Source organism: Sinocyclocheilus grahami, unplaced genomic scaffold, assembly GCF_001515645.1.
Source record: "Sinocyclocheilus grahami isolate Dianchi unplaced genomic scaffold, SAMN03320097.WGS_v1.1 scaffold22.1, whole genome shotgun sequence".
Taxonomy (NCBI): Eukaryota; Metazoa; Chordata; class Actinopteri; order Cypriniformes; family Cyprinidae; genus Sinocyclocheilus; species Sinocyclocheilus grahami.
Window position 1 is genome coordinate 1,192,442 of NW_015505201.1, and position 20,359 is coordinate 1,212,800.

Consider the following 20,359-nt stretch of genomic DNA (forward strand, 5'->3'; position numbering starts at 1 on the left):
TTGCGGAAACGATTGCTCGACTCCTCTGAGACTTACACACGCACGCTCACTGATAATGTGCCAATGCATATTAAACACAGGCAAAATCATAACTGCATTAGAGGAAATAGACCACATCTGGCAGGAACAAATATAAACCCTTGCTATTTAACACTCCAGAATGGCTGTAAGTAACTGTGAATGCATATTTGATAGCTCCATCTGCTTACATATATTTTAAAAAACATGAGATATTTCACAAAGCATCTGTCCCATTTATTCACTCTCACCAATTTAACGACAACTTGCTGTGATTGACCCTTGAACCTAATGACTAAATGGAGTTTGTTCACCTTGCAAAGCGGCACAAAGGCATCATGGGATTGTCCTTGAGATCCTGAATAGCAAGATGTGGACCTAGTTTGGTTTCCATGGAAACTGAGTGAATGTCCATGACTGAATCTATGCGCTGTACCGAAATAAATGATGGTTCTGCTTAATACTAGACTATGGAAAATTCATAGACAAAACTAAATGTGTGTCCATACTGAAGGACTGTAAAAAATCAGTTTCTTGTCTTTGAATCTGTGCATGCTATTTATTCAGTTTTAAGCTCAAGTGATTTAAAAAATCTAATATTTACTCTGAAATGAATACACACAGACATTTATTTTGCAGTGTAGACATGGATGGCCAGCTCTTACCTTTTACTGTGGTCTTTCCATGGAGCACAAGGGATGCCAGAGCGTGTTTTTGCCCGTTTTCCATTGTATGTGTCACCAATGCCCGTATAACACTCTGAAACAACATAGCCAGACAAAAAAAATGTTCAAACTAAAGCAGATATTATAAAGGGGTTGTGCAATAATAGTAAACAACAAAATTTTCTGTGAGTGTGCTTGCCGATGCAAAACTCACTATGATATTTTGTTACTTTTTTACTTACGTAGATATGGGTCTGGTCCCTCATTAAAATTTAATTTGACTATTTTTCAGGCAAAAACTCTACATAAAGTTGCTTAGAAATTAATATCACATTTTTCCTCAACCAGTTGTCTGTTTAGTATTTTTTATATACTATTATAGTATTTATTAATATTTTGAATATTAAATCTTCAGTTTCCTTTTGAATTTTAGTTTTAGTAATTTTTTTTATGCCATTCTGTCATTAAAAAAAAAAAATGTTTTATTTAAATTTAGCTTTAAATGATTTTTTGATGAATTTACATTTTAGTTTTTGTAATTTTAGTACTTTAACTTATTTATTTCAGTTAGCTGCCAAGGCATCATGTCTAATTTCATTTAATACATTCTTTATTATTCTATTTTAATTTACACCAAAGTATATTCAATCAGTTGTTTTTATGCCACTGCAGAAGGCTATTTTCATGACAAAGAGGAAAAAAAGTAAATACAAAAAATATTTCATAAACAAATAGGATAAATCAATTACATACAGAAAAATAAAACCTACAGTCTATAAGGCTTTTTAGGTGCAATTTTGATAAAAAATTATTGTGCCAAAGTTCAAGTTTTCCGAACTCACTAAGCAATAATATGCTTGGCAACTTCTAAATATATGCACAATATGCACAAAGTGAAAGATGAATGCAATGCAGCATGATTAAATATAGATGTTTTAATGATCCCAGTGAGAACTTTGCTTTTAATCAATGCTGTTAACCTAAATGCCTCAAAATTATTATCAAACTCTGCAAGTCGAAGTGCTTAAAGAAACACAGCAGGTTTGTGGAAACACACTGCTTATGGAAACACAGCAGGGCTCCCAGTGCACCACAATAGTCGAACGATCATCCCAACGGCCTCAATTGGAACACCAGCTAAATCGATCTTAACATCAGCGCTTGTGCGAGTCCTTCTCTGAAGCATCTCCTGGGCCCTGCCAGTCACACGAAGCTGTCAGCAGTGATTAATGCTTGACTCATGCTGTCTCATTCCCACACTGCGGCTCCTGCTCCCTGCACATGTTTCAAACAGCCCCCATTAGTGGCCGTGGAGATCGGACTACAGGGACCACCGTATACCGATGCCAAGACAGCCAAGAAAGAGCAAATGAAAGAGAGTGAAAAGAAGGGAGAAAGAGCTACGACATTCTTGAGCATCATGAATAGCAATTATTTAGATATTATGTCTTGCTGGGGAGGATTAATAAGAACAAAGTCAAGGAAGTTTTTTGAGGATCGTTTTGATATGCAAAGAAGGAACTACTTCAAAAGTTATAGTCTTCTTTTTTTACCCAGCCAGAGAAACACAGTTGGAAGAACGCCAGCCATAACATCATGGAAAACAAGCTCAGGCCAGTAGATTATAAACATGTTTCTGAAAAGCAAATAAGTGTAATGGGTTTTATGATCGCTGTCTGTAAACTCGCCTGGCGTACTGGAATTTTCGCTTGCAGTACAGAAATACACATCTAGATGGAGAGGAGGCAAAGCCAGGGTCAGACATGTGACAGAACTTCATGAGGGTTGAATGTCTCCGGACAAGGGCATTTAATTTCACTGAAATGTTCAAATGCATTCAAAAGTATCAATATGCCTTGGATTTCAATAAAACAGTAAATTTCTCCCTGGATTTTCTAAAAATCAAGGATGCTGATATTGTATCTGTATATTAATGTCCCTGAGCTTAGATTAGTCTGTAAGCCTGAAAAAAAGTGCAACAATGTGATCTTGTGCATGACAAATATGGTTGAGAACACGTGACACTCTTGAACATAGGCTACCCAATAAGGCAATGCCTTTCCATGGTAGCTTCACTGAATTCAAAACACAGTAGCCTTGTGTAAGATAGTGTATTTCCCAATGCCTGACTGTGTGCAACAAACAGACACTGATGACATGAAAAAAGTGGTGTATATATATATATATAATTTTACCGTTATTTAAGAACATAAGGCGCGTTTCCATTACAGATTTGCGCAAAACTTTGGCGATATTTTCTGAATGTCGATAAAAAAGTATTGCGAAATGACGGCGTTTCCATTAACCAATGTTATGCGACTAAACCGTAACCTTTTGCCTCTCGCGATAAGTCATGGCAACGGATTTTGGTGGGATTTTGACGGATTTTGGCTATATTTATTCAAAGGAGGCTTATGCATGTATCTTTACAGAAGCAGCAAACAGAGCTGCTTCAGAAACGTGCGTGGCGCGGCTGGAATAAACCATAGCCTGTATAAAAACAAACACAAGCATTGAGTGGCCGTAATCAGCTTCAGTGGCCGTATCAGAGCCACACTGCACCGCAGACGTGTGCAGTGTAAATTGTCTAAGTATTAATAGTAGGGAAAGCCCCTTATACTGGAGCGCAGCCACTTATGAAGTGTTTCTTGGAGGTTATAGTACGCTGAAGAATGATCATATGAATTTTTACATACGCCATGTGACCTGTAAATGCAAAAAAAAAACGTTTCCATTGCAGTTTTGCGAATTAATCCTTTTTCGATTTGCCTGAAAAACCACCTCATGCGAGCGTAAAAACTATTTTGCGATATATGGCCGTTTTGGCGAATTTGACGCGTTTCCATTAGGCGTATTTTCAATTTCAATTTGCGCAATTTGAAGGGTAATGGAAACGCGCCTATATGCTGTAATAAATTTGAGTTCTTATGAAGAGCAATGCGGTCTAAATGGTTAAAACATTTTTTCAAGGTCTGTGTTCATGCATATCTGTGTGAATGAGAATGGAAAATGTAATGCTGGTAACATGCAACAGTTACCAGCAATGCCAAACTTTTGAAAGAATAATGTGAATGACTCTTACCTTCAGGGTCAGATAGTGTAACGCCACAGCGAGGGATGTTGATGCAGAATGCCACAGGTACATTGGGGTCAGTCGTGAAGCACCATGGGAGATGTCGACCATCAGGATTCCTACAGTAGTTCTCCCGGAGATCCCTGCAGTGCAGATGAGTACATTTAATCATATATACACATCACACATCTTGTGTGACAGAGCATATGCTGAACAGACTGAGACTGATCTTAAAAACTACAGGTTTTGAAGAATTATCTGCAGTTTTTTTTATATAAACATGTATGATGACAGATAACAGTCTGGGAGAAGAAACATTTAGGTTAGATTTTCCTAGTGATGACAGAATGGAACCAGCATACCTGGTGAACATATGTATTTTTGCGCAATATATCAGAACTGGTTACATATACAGTATAAAAACAATTTCTCATTTTTGTTGTATTTAATTTGACACTGGATATTTATCAGTTGATACTGGAAATTTTATTTTGCATGTTCATCTTAAAATGTTATTTTATTTTTATTTTATTTCATTTGTTGGCTGTGTTTGTCCAAGCAAAACTTTTAGTCGTGTTCCTCAATTAAAGGTATGTTCATGGAATTTTTTCACCCATTTTTATCAATAAAAAGACCATCAAAGTTTGGCTGTGCATGTGCATAAAGCAAGGAAGTTCAGTCGACATCAATAAACATCAACACTTAAAGGCACAATATGTACGATTTTTTTATTAAAATATCCAAAAAACACTAAAACAGTGTTATATATTTTGCTGACTTGTGTACTTACATTACCCCAAATGTTTCGAAGAATGTTTAAATCCAGAGAAATAAGCAATTTTAACTAGTGACACGGACCGTGTCCATAGTGTCATTGTGTCGCCTGCCAATGACGTCATAACCCCTCGATTTCCATGTAGAAAACATGGAAACACCAAAGACGCTTTAATATGTTGTGCGTTTTAATAGACCGGTGACGACCACACAGAGTAGCATTATAACAGAACCTTCAAATGTATCTAGTATGATAAAACAGCACTGCTTTTTTTCCCCCACATATGTACGACCGGAAGGAGCGGAAGTGGTCGACTGTGGCATAATAAAAGCTCCGCTGCTTTCGAGCCGTGTGTCACGCTCATTCAGCGGCCTCGGTTCGCTTCGACAGCTTGCAGCCTCAACCTGCTTCATTCTACTACGTTAATAAATCATTATCTCATCCATGAACATGATTTCTGCCCGAGTCCCGTCGGATTGCATCGGCTGTGGGGATGAAGACGACAACTCCCATGATTCCACACTCAGTCACGGCATCATCAAACTACGCATTTGTCTATTTGTTTATTTTGAATACGCGCCCTCTAGCGACGAATATTCCTTTAATGCATATGTTTTAGGAGTATTTTCTTACTTGCAACGGTAATTCTTTGCAATATAAGAGTGTCGATGGGGAACTGGGCGTCAGAACTGGTTAATTACATATATAAAAATAATTTCTGTAATTTTTGTATTTAGGTTGATAATGAATATTTATAAGTCAGTATTGAATATTTTATTTTGCATGTTCATTTTAGTTTATTTTTTGACTGTGCTTGCCCATGTAAAACTTCCTATGATATTATGCAAATCAGTAAAAAGGCTTAACATGTGCATGACGCAAGAAAGTCCAGTCAATATTTGAACTATACATCAATGCTTAATGCATATGTTTTAGGAGCATTTTCTTACTTGCAAAGGTAATTCTGTGGAGTATAAGAGTGTCGATGGGGAAACTGGGCATCCCATCTCTGACAGGTCACTCCCTCGGGGGTGATGCCAACCGTTCCACGATAACCCTCTCCACGTCCACGGAAACAAGTTGTTGTGTTGTCAATGCCACCGCCGTTGTCTGAATCTGAGTAAACAGTGAAAAACATTAACAGAAAGACAAAGAGAGTGAGAGAATGAAGCATAATATCACTCCTTAGGCATGATGAGCGCTGAATCATAGATTCACTGTTAACTGTAAGACTGTGCTGCCTGAGGGAGGAATAACAACAGCTTTATCCTGCTTAACAGAGAGAGATGCTTCCTGAATGAGTCAAAGCAGTCACTAAGTCTGTGACAAATGCTAAAACAGTAGCCTACAGAGCTTTTTTAGGGCAAAACGTAAGCGTTTTATGAGTGCACAACAGATATATATTGTTTTTGCCCATGAATCTCATTGCAATAAATTACGCTCATTGGAGACAGTTATTATGTTTACCTCCAATAAACTGCTAGTGCTTCAGTCTGCTAATGAGGCTAGCGGTATGGGGATATAGGCCAAGTCATGCTAATAAAACCCAAAATCAAACTCTCAAATGCATCCAATACACTGAGAATTTGAAGAGATCTACAGTGGATCCCAGCGTATGCAATGTTATCCCAGCTAACAAAAATTTTAACGTTTAAATTAACGTTGTTTCTGAAAGTTCTCAGAATGTCTATTTTTTTAAATGTTTTAAAACCGTTTTTTTTTTCATGTTTATGCGAAGGTCTGCAAAGACAATAAAGAAACGGGGAACATGACTTTTTGAATGTTGAACATTTCTGAACATTTTGAACATGTTTTGAAACTAGTAAAGTAGTAACAATAGAGTAACATTTAAAAAATGCTAGACGAACATCCAAATAAAACATTTCAGGAAAAAATTTTTTTTCATGAATTATGTATAAATGATGTATAATAATTTGTGCTAATGTTTTAACGTTATTAAAGACCAGATAAGATTTGAACAACCATTCTATTAACATTACTGGAACAATGTCTATTCATACCTTTGAGAGAACCTGGGATTATGTTCGTACATTGTTAAGTTAGAGCAGTATTGTCTCTTTTAAGAGCATGTTTAGATTTATAGAGTATCAAATAGTCTTGTTATGTATAATGTTCCTTCTGCAAGAGGATGAAAGCCACTTCTTGTAAAACCAGATGCACCTATGATGGTTTCCACAGGTGAAAAACGAGTGACATGCTTATTGAGATGCTGAGGTGTTTGAAAAGAAGCGGCGTTCTGCCAAACAGGAAAGAGCGTGGTGAAAAGTTCCTCCCAAGACGGTGATCTTTGACAATCCGTCACAGGAGTTTGCTCAAGGTTACGACACAGACTTGCCAAATAGCTCTGAAATACAAATGCAACCCCCGTGGCTTGGTCTAGAATGGTGAAGAGCGCGATCGTCGGACGCCTGAGTTTATGCTTCGCTTCCCACTTGAACCAACATGCCGTCACCTCGCTAATGAAAATAAACGGAGGCAGCGCAAGGAGGAGGGGTGAGGGTGTCATTATAATAATAGGTTTTTGGGCGCTTGTGTGTGAGTGAACTGGGGGTTTGAAACCCACATGCGTGTTTTGTCTTTAGCGTGGAAGGTTTACATAGCACTTGAAACTCAAGCACATTTCTCTCATGCAGATAAGGCAACGCTCTACTGCACTGATGAGGGAAAATAAACACGGAGGCACAGTACTGAAAAGACGGGGCAAGAACTGAGGAAAGAGAAAGAGAGGAGAGAGAGTTTTATAGGTGGACCCTCCTCTCTCTCTTTCCCGGTTACAAACAACATTCCTGTGAGGGTCCCAAACGAAAGGGGAGCCAGGGCTACAGGAAGAGGAAGTTGTAAATTTGGCAAACTCTGCCTCTTTTCATTCTCTTTCTCTCTGGCTTCTTTTTGTTCTTCTCTCTGTCTCTTCATCTTACACATTAGATGCAGACGCGCACACTCACCGCACTGTTTGATGTTACAGTACTCCCATGGAGTGCTCGGATCGGTGGTGAAACACCAGGGTCTCTGGCGCCCGTCTGGGTTCCTGCAGTAGTTGTCCTTTAGACCTTTATCAGGGTATCTGTCATAGGAAGGGCAAAACGAACACACTTAACACGCCACATATCAACTATCATTGTTCTACGGAAACTTTGATTTATAGGTGGGATAAAATTCTAATAACCTCCAGAAAATACACAACATGCTCTCTGCTACTGGTACAACAGGACCTCTTAGGTAAAGCGCACAAGACAGAAGCTCATCACTCTGCATACATGTGAAGACTCATAGTTATACAGGTCACTTTTTTTTTCTTTCAATTTTTAGTTCCCCTTCAGGAACTCGAGCTGCGTCGAGACGCTTTGGGAACGCCCTTGCGTGACCGCGTTCTGAAGCACGTGTCAAATCCGTCCAATGGAGCATCGAGATGTCACGAGCAGGGTGACGTAAGCACCAGAAAGCATAAAGGCACATCCGGCCGGGCGCAAACCAGCTTCTGCTCTTCATATTAGTACATTTTGAATAGTAGTATAGTACACTGATGATGTGTCAAGAAGCATCACATGATGATGTATGTTAAAAGCAAACAGAAAACAATTATTTTTAATTGTAAAAATATTTTACAATATTAATTAAATATTTAAACAATAGTGTATATTGGCTGATGCCCAGTATTTAATTCTGCATGCTCATTTCCTATTAAATACATTTTTAGATAAATTAAAGTCAATCTTAAATAACTATTTGATTTATTGAATTGGTTTTAATGTTGTATTTACACTAACTTTGTCTATAATCACTCGTCATGTAAAGGGTGAAGAGCTTCTGTCTTGTAATATTCAAAGGGTTTTTATGGTTGCTTGAAGACATCATAGACAATTTGCCTCTTTGGTAGGTTCACACAAAGCAGTCATTTGATTTAGTGATTTATATCAAACTGGGGCATGACACAGTTCCCATGAGGTCAAGTGGGAAAAAACGGTATTGATTTTTCTAATATTTTTAAAAGTTGCTCACAAATGCCATTCCGGATTAGGCTAAATTCAAAAGCATTTACCATGTATGCAATCTGACATATTAAAAAAATAGACTTTGTGTGTTTAGAGACTCTTAAGGGAGAGTATTCAAAACAAACGGACATTTATTTCAAGATTAACGATATTTTTGTTTCCCAGAACTAAAGATGTAAATGGGCCACTGGAAAGGTTATGCCAAACGAAAATGCCATTGAATGGAAAGTGCATGTACATCAGGTAGCAATGTGGTCAACTCTTTCAGTTGCGATTCTCCACAGAGTAGGTGTGTAATTAAGTAAAGATGTGCAAGGAACTTTAAAACATATTTTTGTCCAACATGAACAAAACAGATGATGTTTTCCAAAACAAAGTGTAATTTTTCATGACTGCTGTTGGCCATCACTTTAAGATGCCTGCACACATTGTGATTTCAGACAGATTAAGTTGTTTTCCACAATTAATGTTAAATGACATGAGGCCAATGATCCACTCATGACCCCAGCTTTCTTTAGCAAAGCATTATCAAAGCACTGACTAGTTTTTCAAATGATATCTGATACTTTCTTTGAAACTTAATCACCTTAACATCTGAAGAAAATGTGAGTGAAGTTTGCCATGCAAAACTCACGCAAGTGTTTTGAGTGGATTTCAGGGTTTCCAGCATTACTATGGGCTTGTTAACATGTTCTGATTGGTTGTTAGTTTGTTGCTATGTAGTTGCTAGGGAGTTCTAGAAGGTTTTTGGGTCTCAACTCAAATCAGGCCACCCCCAAAGTTCCTATAATATTTTAGATTAGTCTCAGGTTCCTCTTTAAAGGGATAGTTCACCAAAAATGAAAATTATTTTGTTTACTCAACCTCATGTTGTTCCAAACCTAAAAGATACAAAAAAATATATTTTGAAGAATGTGGGCAAACAAACAGTTGTTGGTCTCCATTGACTTTCAAAATATGGAGAAAAAAAATGCTATGACAGTTAATGGGGACCAGAAAGTGTTTGGTGACCAACATTCTTCAAAATATCTTCTTTTGTGTTCCACAGAAGATAGAAACTCATACAGGTTTGGAACAACTTGAGGGCGAGTAAATGATGACATGATTTTCATTTTTAGGTAAACTATCCTTTTAATGTAAGTCTATGGATTTTGTGTCTTCCAGGTGCAAAACCATAACTTTCATCACTTAGAAAAGTAACTGCACACCTTTTTGCAACAAACCGCATGATTTTAGACATCATCAGTAGTACCCAACAGGCGAACGAAAAAGATTTGCATTTTTCTAAGTATGCCATATTAGCCAAGCCTCTCAAATTGATTGAAAATCCTAACTTGAAGTCAGTCTGACTGAAGTTGTCCCTTACTGTTTGCATTTTCTGGTAGGTCTCATACCTTTTAAGGTGGAATAGGTGTTTATGTGGTTCATCAAGGTCCCAGCGCTGGCATTCCCGGCCGCTCTCCGTGTGGTCCAATGGTCCACGGTAACTTTCTCCATTACACGTCATACATTCCACTATGGATAACGAACATGGCTGGTAAGAATTTTAACCAGGACAAGGCCCAAAAGAGTCCAGCTGAGCGACATTAGCATGCTTGTAGAGGATGACTCAAGTTCAACAGGGTTCAACCTTGGCTGTCATGTTAAACGGTTAGACGACTGCAACTGTGGCCGAATCCTGGTAGTAAATTAGTGTACATGTTTGTTACGCATAGACTAATCACTAACGATTAATGACTGCAGGGATTGTAATCGCATTTATCAAGAAGACAAGCAATTACGGAGCCACATGTGACCCTCAGATTGTCTAAAAATAAATCATCTGATGCTTCAATTTACTAAGCAGACGTACCACCCATTAGGCCTTGCTTTTAACCCCAAATGTAAGTTGCAGCTTCTAAAAGATTTTGTACGATCAAAGGTTAAAGCAACATGTAATTATTACAGTACTTAGTAAAGAGCTTAGTCACTGTAGGATCAAACCAAATATCACAGCAGATCGGGGTCAGAGAGTCATAGTCACTCAGCTAGAGTCATCTCTCTAAATCGTGTTATTAGTTGTACAGTACACACAGTATAAGGAGCAGATTGCTGTAGTAGAAGCAGATGTTAATGTCAGCCACTCTCATGAAAGCATGATTTTCCTTCCTTGTGTTTGTGTGTGTTTTTGATTATGGGACACTAATTTATTAACAAACCCTCCCAGCCATATTTCATCATGCAACTCTTCGAATAGACAAGAGGATCTCTTTGTTGGCCTGATCGCTATCTCTGCAGAAAACCCCTTTTTATGCATGCGACTCAATGTGATCTCCTATTAACAAAAATCTCCAGTCACCCCAACAATCAAGCACTTTCATTCTCCATCAATAGATAAAGTCTTGAATCTAATAAATGAACAATTCACATTAAAAAGGTGTTTTTAAAGGACTGAAAATCAATGCAAACCAAGTGCTCATATTAAACAGCTTAAAAAAGAGATATCACAAGTGAGATCGTTTTAACATCAAAATTGTTTCTCCAAAACAGTCAACTGAGAACAAATGAAAAAACATGCTCAGTTTTGCCAAGAAACTGTTTACCATTAAATGTCTGAGATTTAAATTTGAAATTTTCAACGATTTTCAAATTTCAGCAATTCATATCTTAAAGACCAAATGATCTTAATAATACTGACATTCATTTCATAGCTCTATATTCTTACATTATGTCAACAGTCAGTTGTACTAAATCATTTTAGTACAAATATCTAAAAAAAACAATTAAAAGCTATAAAAGAGCATACTGTGAACAATAAAATACAAAAGGTTGCTGGTCTTGGACTCACCTTCCGAGCATTGTGGGATGCTGCAGTCCTGGTGCCGTATTTTGGGGTCTGTGGTAAAGCACCAAGGACCTGTTGTGGTGTTGTCTGGATTACGACATAAATTCTCCCGTAGATCTCTGTGCTTGTGCCTCAGGGGTAAGAAACTAATGGAGTGAGAAGAAAACATGAAACAGAAGTGATGTTTGTGAATCATACACAAGCAAAATTGCTCCAAATTTCTTGAACAACATACTGTTACTCTTTGACACATTACTTGACATTTTTAGCTGCAGAGTGAGGTTTAATTCTCTTTTATTGATGTTAGCAATCCTTTGCAATTATTCGCTTTTTTGTCTTTTTATTACAATAACATCTGATACTATAACTGAACTAAGAATCACAAATTTAACTGGATGTCATATGACACAGTTGTAACTTCCAGCCAAGTGTAACAGGAGATCTCAATAACTTATATATATTAATAAGAGTGGCATGACTAACAATATCTTTAACATCAGAACACAGCTGCTACTCTGCATTTCATTGTGATGCAAGAGCTTAGCGTGCATGTAGCTCTGGGGAAATTGTTGCATCTTCATTTTTTTCTTATTACTTATGGAAAAAGTACAAAGGTTGAATCTTAAAACAACAAATGAATGTAGTTAAATGATGATTTTGGCAAGCGGATGGGGTAGTGTAAAGCCTTTGGTCAGACAAGGTCAAAAACTGCACAGTGCTTGAGTTAGAATACGCTCATTATGAGCATTGTTGTTTTATTAGCGTTTTACTTTGGCTATTTGAACGTTATGAAAGCAGCATCACACAAAAACAAATGTTTTTGGCTACCAATGCCATTACAGAACTACACATTTATCTTTCATCTAATAATCCATTTATTCTGAAACCAAAATCTTCTCAAATTAGTGGGTTATTGCAATAAAGTTAGGAGTTAGTATATATGACATGGTGACCACCATGATGGGATGACCCATTCCATATAGTCCAATACAGGTCACAATTATGACTGGAATATTTATTTAAAACCTATTTTTTTATGTACTATTTCTTTATGGTAAAACTCTGAGATGTTTCAAAAAGTATTTTACCCTTGCCATGCAAATATTTGTAAACCATTAATAAATCATTGCATTAAGCCAAAAGGTAATTATCGTTTGTGTAATTGCCTCTGGCATTCACAATACAAATCAACCAAGTTCATGATGATTGATGAATACAGATAAAAATGCAATCTGTGACAAATTAGCTGACCTACAGGCCTGTGTGGTATTTCAGAACGTTCAGGTCCATTGTTTTTTTTGAGCCGATAAAGCATGCCTGTGATGTTTCAGAGGCAAGCATATCAAAAGCTGGCTTTACAACTGAACTGATGTCTATTAGAGAGATAAAAAAGAGTTGAAGAAAAAAGAGGGGAGAGAGAGAGAGGGAAATACCTAGAGCGGGAAAGTTGGTGGTAAGGGTTCAATGTCTCTGAAAGGTAATTACATTTTCAGGATTTAAGAAAAGTGCATAAAACTTCTGTAAAGGCCAAAAAATAGGGCAGATCTATCGTATCGACTTGCAGTACAGGAAGTAAATCGAAGCACCATGTGGTGTCCCTAATGAATTCCTGTAGCCGTAATGAACTCAAAGATGTGTTCTGCATTAGGTATCTTATCTTAGCTTTGTGCTGCTTTCTGTCAAACTCCCACTTACGCACAAACCCTCAAATCCTCTAAACATGACATCTGTTCCAGGCTTCATATGGCTTCTTGGTGTTTATTTTTAGATGTAAGTGTATACAAAAATGTATATTTTGGGGTAAACGTGCCCTGGAGTATTTATGCATAGGCATAATTGTAAACAAACATCTATTTTTGGTCATGCAAGAACGGAAGCAATTGTTTGGAAATGTGCCGGCCGCTCATTGGCGTTCCTGTCATTGACCTAATTGTCTCCGTCGGCGCTCCACTTCTGAGAATCATTGAGTTGCACTGACTGTCACACTTAGACTCAGCAAGAACCCTCTAACGAATCAAAGCCAATGAGACAACATGCATAAAGCTGCACATTCATCATCATTAGAGACTAATGGGGATTTTTACGACTCACAGAGTCTGTTTTGCCATTAGCTATCTAATAGCGTAATATGTGCATAAATAAATAAACTGAAACATACCAAGGAGATGTTAACAGCTATCTACACTCCACAAGACTTTTGATAGCCACAAAAATGCACATAGTGGGTAATTGAGTTTAATTGCCCATAGAGAGAGAGAGAGAGACCAAACCAAGAATGGGAGTTAAAGAGGATGAGTAAGCACTTACTTGTGTTCATGCGGCGTTTTGGAATTCCAGAGTTGGCACTGGGCTCCACTCTTGGTCACCGATCTCTTTCCTTTGTAGTTGAGTCCATTGCCAATGATGCATTCTCTCATGAAGTCTAAAGGACAACACACATTCAGACACACCTTAGGTTACATAATATATATGTGCAAAAGTCAGATTCAGAAACTAAAAAACCCACTAAATAGATTTTTATATATACAGTGTATATATATATATATATATATATATATATATATATATATATACACATATTTTCCAAATATCCTCTTTTGAGTACCATAGAAGAAAGAACGTCATAGATATTTGGAAAGACGTGAGGGTGAGTAAATGATGGTGCAGTCTTCATTTTTGGGTAATCTATCCCTTTAAGGAAACCCTCTGTCCTGGTCAGACTAAACTTTTAGTCAGTTTTTCCAGAAAATTCTGCCTTCAAATGAAACACAGCTATTACACTCACAAAGACCCTAGTTGTGCAACAACTTACTACTAGTAAGGTCACACATCGACTAGTCAGTTATGGGGTGGGTAGAATACTTATTGGATCATAACCTTATTGAGTCGTAACAGTAAGGGGGAAAAAATAATTTGCTATTAAAAGCAGTGGAGCAATAAATTAGCTTTATGTATATAGCAGGATGCAAAGGCATCAATCATGGTCTGCTTTGGTGAGGTGGTGGAGAGAATTCCGAAGGCCAAAGAAATCTGGCTCTGATCCTTGTGTGCAGCACCAAACCTTCTCAAATCCCCACCAGAGCCCATCCATGCAAGCTGCAGTCATAAGAATTGAGTTATCTGTCAAGCACATGGTTAGAAAGCACCAATTTCACAGCCACAAACCACATTATGAGATCAGGCATGTTTTGTGTGTGTGAAACAAGCCCTAAATTCTGATAGTAGACCAACCAAGGAACATTACACCCCGTCTAAGCTCTATGTAACAGTAAGGGGGAAAAAATAATTTGCTATTAAAAGCAGTGGAGCAATAAATTAGCTTTATGTATATAGCAGGATGCAAAGGCATCAATCACGGTCTGCTTTGATGAGGTGGTGGAGAGAATTCCGAAGGCCAAAGAAATCTGGCTCTGATCCTTGTGTGCAGCACCAAACCTTCTCAAATCCCCACCAGAGCCCATCCATGCCAGCTGCAGTCATAAGAATTGAGTTATCTGTCAAGCACATGGTTAGAAAGCACCAATTTCACAGCCACAAACCACATTATGAGATCAGGCATGTTTTTTGTGTGTGAAACAAGCCCTAAATTCTGATAGTAGACCAACCAAGGAACATTACACCCCGTCTAAGCTCTAAAACTGACCCAAAGCCAACAGTCATGCTCTTTGAAAAGACTCCAGCTCTTGACTAACTCTGAATATTATTAGAACGTAAGTCTGAACAGAACAACAAGCACCGAGGGTTGGATAGGTTAGAAAGGTTTTCTAAACATCTCCTTGGCCCAAATATCTGAACAAAGGTTGTTACGCCCCATTATACAGAATGTATTACTATAAAATCAATACAAACTAAGCTGTTCTAAACTTTGCGCAACCAACGAGCTACATGATACTTCAATGTCACAGAAGTACTGCAGATTAGAAACTAAATGACTAAACGCAGAATAATTAATAGGCTCTGTGCAATAAAGCGGTTTTGATTTCAAAAGAAGGGTTTCATAGTGCCACACTCCAACACTTCATCTCTCCCTTCGGCTCCATCCACACTGTCGGTGACGCATTTATCCAGATGTTTTGCAAAGAAACAGCCCACTCACCATGAATGTCAACATCTGTGAAGTTTTCCGTAGTGAAACTTCATACAATGTTTGGGAACTGTGACGCTTTTGATACATGTGTAATTTGAGTCAAGAACTACAATTTGATGGCATGTCCAATGTATTTCAATAGCTGAAAAATGAAACAATTGAAATTTATGAGATTAATAAGGATGAAAAAATTATGTATAGTTAGCACTGGTCTTCAAATTTGATTGGCTGAGGGATGTTCCAATATTGCTGATATATAGTCCAACAACATGTTTTCTGTTCGTTTCACTTTGCTTGTCTGTGTTTGCAGAGATGTGACTTGGCTTCTTTTGGAACTGTTGTACTTTTATTGGTGGGAAAAAAACTATACAAAAGAAGAAACATAGAGAAACTTTAAAGTCTGTGTGAACTGGAAGTTGCAACTGATTTATTTTTTTTATATTGTGTTGTACTTCACAGTAAAATAAGAATATTGAATAATAAAAAAGAAGGCGGGCCTGATTTTAGCACACCTCCTCAATATATATAGCTCACAACAGACTAAAGATTGGAGGAGGGAAGTTGTTAAGGATGTTCAGTCCAAGCCGTCAAACTGACATCATGAGAAAAGGAATGCCATGTCAAGCAAATTTCAGATTTTGACTAAAGATTACAAAGAATTTTTATTTTTGTAGATTTAATTGCACATATAATTGTTCACCACAAGGCTAGTAATGTGTGCTAACAATGTAAACAGAGTTTATTTTGATTTCATGCAGACTTTAAATATCCTATACATATACTCAATGATAATGCAGTAACAATTTACATATTTACATAATGTTATCCACAGTTATTAGATATATGCATATTGTAAATAATCTTTATCTTGTAAGCAAACAGTGATTTTGAGGAAATAAACACATTTTAATGATATATTATTAAAGTTTTATCAAACAATAGCTTGTAAAACAAAGTTTACATTAGAAGTCTATTATGCTGTTATTTATTTGTCCATTGCAGGGTGGACATTTGTGCCAGCAGACTCAGCATTCATTTGTTTGAAATGGTGTATTACTTAGTAGATACAAGTCAGTGAACATAATCTGCATGACGACTTTCAAAAACTTGAATGTGTTACTTTCATGAAACAAAGATACTTTGTTAATTTTTCAAATCTCAAAAGGCACCAACAGGAATGACCCATAAACAGTATCGCGTAAGCTCGAGCAGAGACAGTGTTGGGCATCTCCAGAACACGGTTACAAAAAATGAACCATGGTAACCTCAGTTTCCTCCCTAAAACCATGAATTACAGTTATTGCTATTGCTGTAAAACATAATACAGTTATTACTGTAAACTATGATACATGAGACCCAGTAAGACGCTTTCTCTGACTGAAGGAAAAAACTTACCTGAGTAAACCAAAACGGCCACACAGAGCAGAATTTTGTAAATCCACATGTCGCTTTGGATAGTTGTATGTGACCCCCCTCTCAAAATACACAAGAGATGTCAGAAGTCTTGGCGTTTTCCTCCTTTGAATAAGGCTATTTGTCAGAGATAGTCTCTAAGTGGCTGCAGCTGACTCTCGCGGACAGTGAGCGAGCGCGCAGTGGACTGACTGAGGATGAGCGCGAGCTGAGGGACTCTACCTCACGCGCTCCCTCCCCTTTCCCTCAGCCCATTTAAAGTCCCCTCGCCACTGTCCATTCCGCCACATAATATTATCGCGTTTCCTGATAGACACCGAGGCTGTTGAACCGATCCGGGAAGTAAAATCAATGCAAATTGTTTATATTTGTTGCCTGTGTAATTTATTGGAGCGGATGGAAAGTGTTGAGGAGATGTCAACACAGCTGTGTGATGCTGACTGACCTCCCTGAGGGTGTTCGCGAGGAAAGTTGTGAATCGATCAACTCTGGGCCACTCACGTTGTTTTAGTTCGTAAGACGCAATGGCTTATTTTACATTTGGTTATCGACAACCCTTTTAGTCATGAACTCGGGCAAGACATTTTTAATCACTTTCACGTTATCATTCACAAACATGCTGTCATTTTACTGTATAAAAATCTACCATGCCAATCTTAGTTTATGACAAAATATTATAGATAATACAGTTTCCACAGTTTAGTGTACAGATACAATTGATTATTGATATTAGCCAAACGACTGCGTTTTTGTAGGACATAATCTAGGCTACTGAATAAATGAATAAGCAATAAAAATAAATAACTGACAGTTTTGTAATTCATTATTGATATAGCCAAAGAAATATGCATCAAATAGATAGATAGATAGATAGATAGATAGATAGATAGATAGATAGATAGATAGATAGATAGATAGATAGATAGATAGATAGATCACACACACGCACACACGCAGGTTTGTGTTTATGGGGACTCTCCATAGGCGTAATGGTTTTTATACTGTACAGACCGTATATTCTATTGCCCTAAACCAACCCTACCCCTAAACCTACCCCTCACAGGAAACTTTCTGCATTTTTAGATTTTCAAAAAAACTCATTCTGAATTATTTATAAGCCTTTTGAATTACGGGGACACTGAAAATGTCCTCATAAATCACCTTCTCGTTGTAATACCTATGTCATACCCATGTTATTATACAAATGTGTGTCCTCATAAACCACATTAACATGCACACACACACACACACACACACACACCTATTTCTGTGCTTTTTATGGAACATAGATAGAAAGAAAGAAAGAAAGAAAGAAAGAAAGAAAGAAAGAAAGAAAGAAAGAAAGAAAGAAAAAGAAAGAAAGAAAGAAAAAGAAAGAAACTAACGTTAAAACTTTAAACCAACTAAATAAATACTAAGGAAATGCAGCAGAAATTGGTTATCATGCTAAGTCTGAAGTACTTATAATCTATAATGTATTTATATGATCCTTTCAGCTGTTATTCTTGCAATTAGTTTTATGGATTCATACCAGCAAGCAGCACATTAAAGTCCTACATCTGTGAAAATTCTCAGAACTACACAACATATGAAGTTTTAAATGAGCAACTACTTTCTGTTGAGAGATGGCGCTCATCTACTCATTGTAATCAGAAGCTTACAATACTGATGTCATGATGAACATAACTCATCTTCCCATGCCACGCATTTCAGATGGAAGAGAGGGATGAGAGCAGGTTGGAAGCACGAGTTGTTTATTAAACAGCACTACACTCAAGATGCTCTCCTCTTCTCTTGGAACAGAAAGAGCTCTTCTATTGTGCTCCGTGATGGAAATACTCTCCATCTGTTTATTTGTGGTGCGTTCATTTTTAAACAGGTATCCCAGGCTGTTTTGCTTGGATGGATTTGAGCTTTTCATGTTTGGATATCAATTTTTCACTCAGTTTGGCATGTTTGTGTATGGCTGGTTGTTTAAGCGCGCTGTGTTTGTATTAGTTTAGTTAATAGCAGTAGTGTTTGAATGTCCTCCGTGACTCTGTGATCGTATTGCTTCTCCTTCCTCTGATGATGGAGGTACAAACTACAAATGCCAAACGACATGCCTGACGGCCTCATGGGAGCAATCAGTCACTGTGTGCGTGTATCTAACACTGTTTCCAGCCGTGTCATTCCACATCCTGTCCTCACATCTCTCCACACCTCTGGGTGAATCTCACGACATATCCAGATTACATTTGACCCATAGAATTAACAGAAAAAACACACAAAATTATATTTTGCATAATGACAATGAAGACTATTTTAGGGTCATTAAGCTTTTTTTTACGTTTTGATAACATTTTCAAGACAATTAAACACATTAATTTCACCACAAAATTTTCATTACGGAATGTGTCAGGACATTTTTTTTTCAATTACTCCCCAATTATTAGGCGATCCTTTTAATATTTCCACTATTTACTGTCATTTAATAATTAATTTAATAATTAAATACTGCAATATAAGTATATATACACATTCAAAAGGCTGAAGTCAATAAATATTTTTTGGGGAAAAAAAACTTTAACAAAGATGCACTGAATTTATCAAAAGTGACAATAAAACCTTCATATTGTCTCTCTCTCTCTCTCTCTCACACACACAAATAAAATAAATAAAACATATTGTAAATAATTCTGCACTTTTAAACTTTATATTCAATCCGCAGAACTGTTTTCAACAATTATAAAAATAAGAATGAGACATATTTCTTGGGCTGGAATTTACATTCTGAAATAGAATAGAAAACAGTAGATTTAAATTGTAATAATATATATACAGGTGCATCTCAATAAATTAGAATGTCGTGGAAAAGTTCATTTATTTCAGTAATTCAACTCAAATTGTGAAACTCGTGTATTAAAATATTGTCTCTCTCTCTCTCTCTCTCTCTCACACACACAAATAAAATAAATAAAACATATTGTAAATAATTCTGCACTTTTAAACTTTATATTCAATCCGCAGAACTGTTTTCAACAATTATAAAAATAAGAATGAGACATATTTCTTGGGCTGGAATTTACATTCTGAAATAGAATAGAAAACAGTAGATTTAAATTGTAATAATATATATACAGGTGCATCTCAATAAATTAGAATGTCGTGGAAAAGTTCATTTATTTCAGTAATTCAACTCAAATTGTGAAACTCGTGTATTAAATAAATTCAATGCACACAGACTGAAGTAGTTTAAGTCTTTGGTTCTTTTAATTGTGATGATTTTGGCTCACATTTAACAAAAACCCACCAATTCACTATCTCAACAAATTAGAATACTTCATAAGATCAATAAAAAACATTTTTAGTGAATTGTTGGCAAGTATGTTCATTTACTGTACATGTACTCAATACTTGGTAGGAGCTCCTTTTGCTTTAATTACTGCCTCAATTCGGCGTGGCATGGAGGTGATCAGTTTGTGGCACTGCTGAGGTGGTACGGAATAATA

The 20,359-nt window shown here is 36.9% G+C and overlaps 1 protein-coding gene across 1 annotated transcript in view; it reads right to left on the reverse strand.

Moving 5' to 3' along the window:
• The window catches only part of LOC107559839 (hepatocyte growth factor-like), a 28,686-nt gene extending 11,787 nt beyond the window's left edge, over nucleotides 1-16,899 (reverse strand). The window contains exons 1-9 of the mRNA XM_016243831.1: nucleotides 16,851-16,899; nucleotides 14,725-14,838; nucleotides 13,676-13,790; nucleotides 11,372-11,514; nucleotides 9,939-10,059; nucleotides 7,498-7,616; nucleotides 5,482-5,647; nucleotides 3,766-3,899; nucleotides 691-777 (exon numbers count right to left, since the gene is read on the reverse strand). Coding sequence (XP_016099317.1) covers nucleotides 691-777; nucleotides 3,766-3,899; nucleotides 5,482-5,647; nucleotides 7,498-7,616; nucleotides 9,939-10,059; nucleotides 11,372-11,514; nucleotides 13,676-13,790; nucleotides 14,725-14,838; nucleotides 16,851-16,899 — 1,048 coding nt within the window. The remainder of the gene's footprint in view (nucleotides 1-690; nucleotides 778-3,765; nucleotides 3,900-5,481; nucleotides 5,648-7,497; nucleotides 7,617-9,938; nucleotides 10,060-11,371; nucleotides 11,515-13,675; nucleotides 13,791-14,724; nucleotides 14,839-16,850) is intronic.
• Between the last annotated feature and the right edge of the window lie 3,460 nt (nucleotides 16,900-20,359).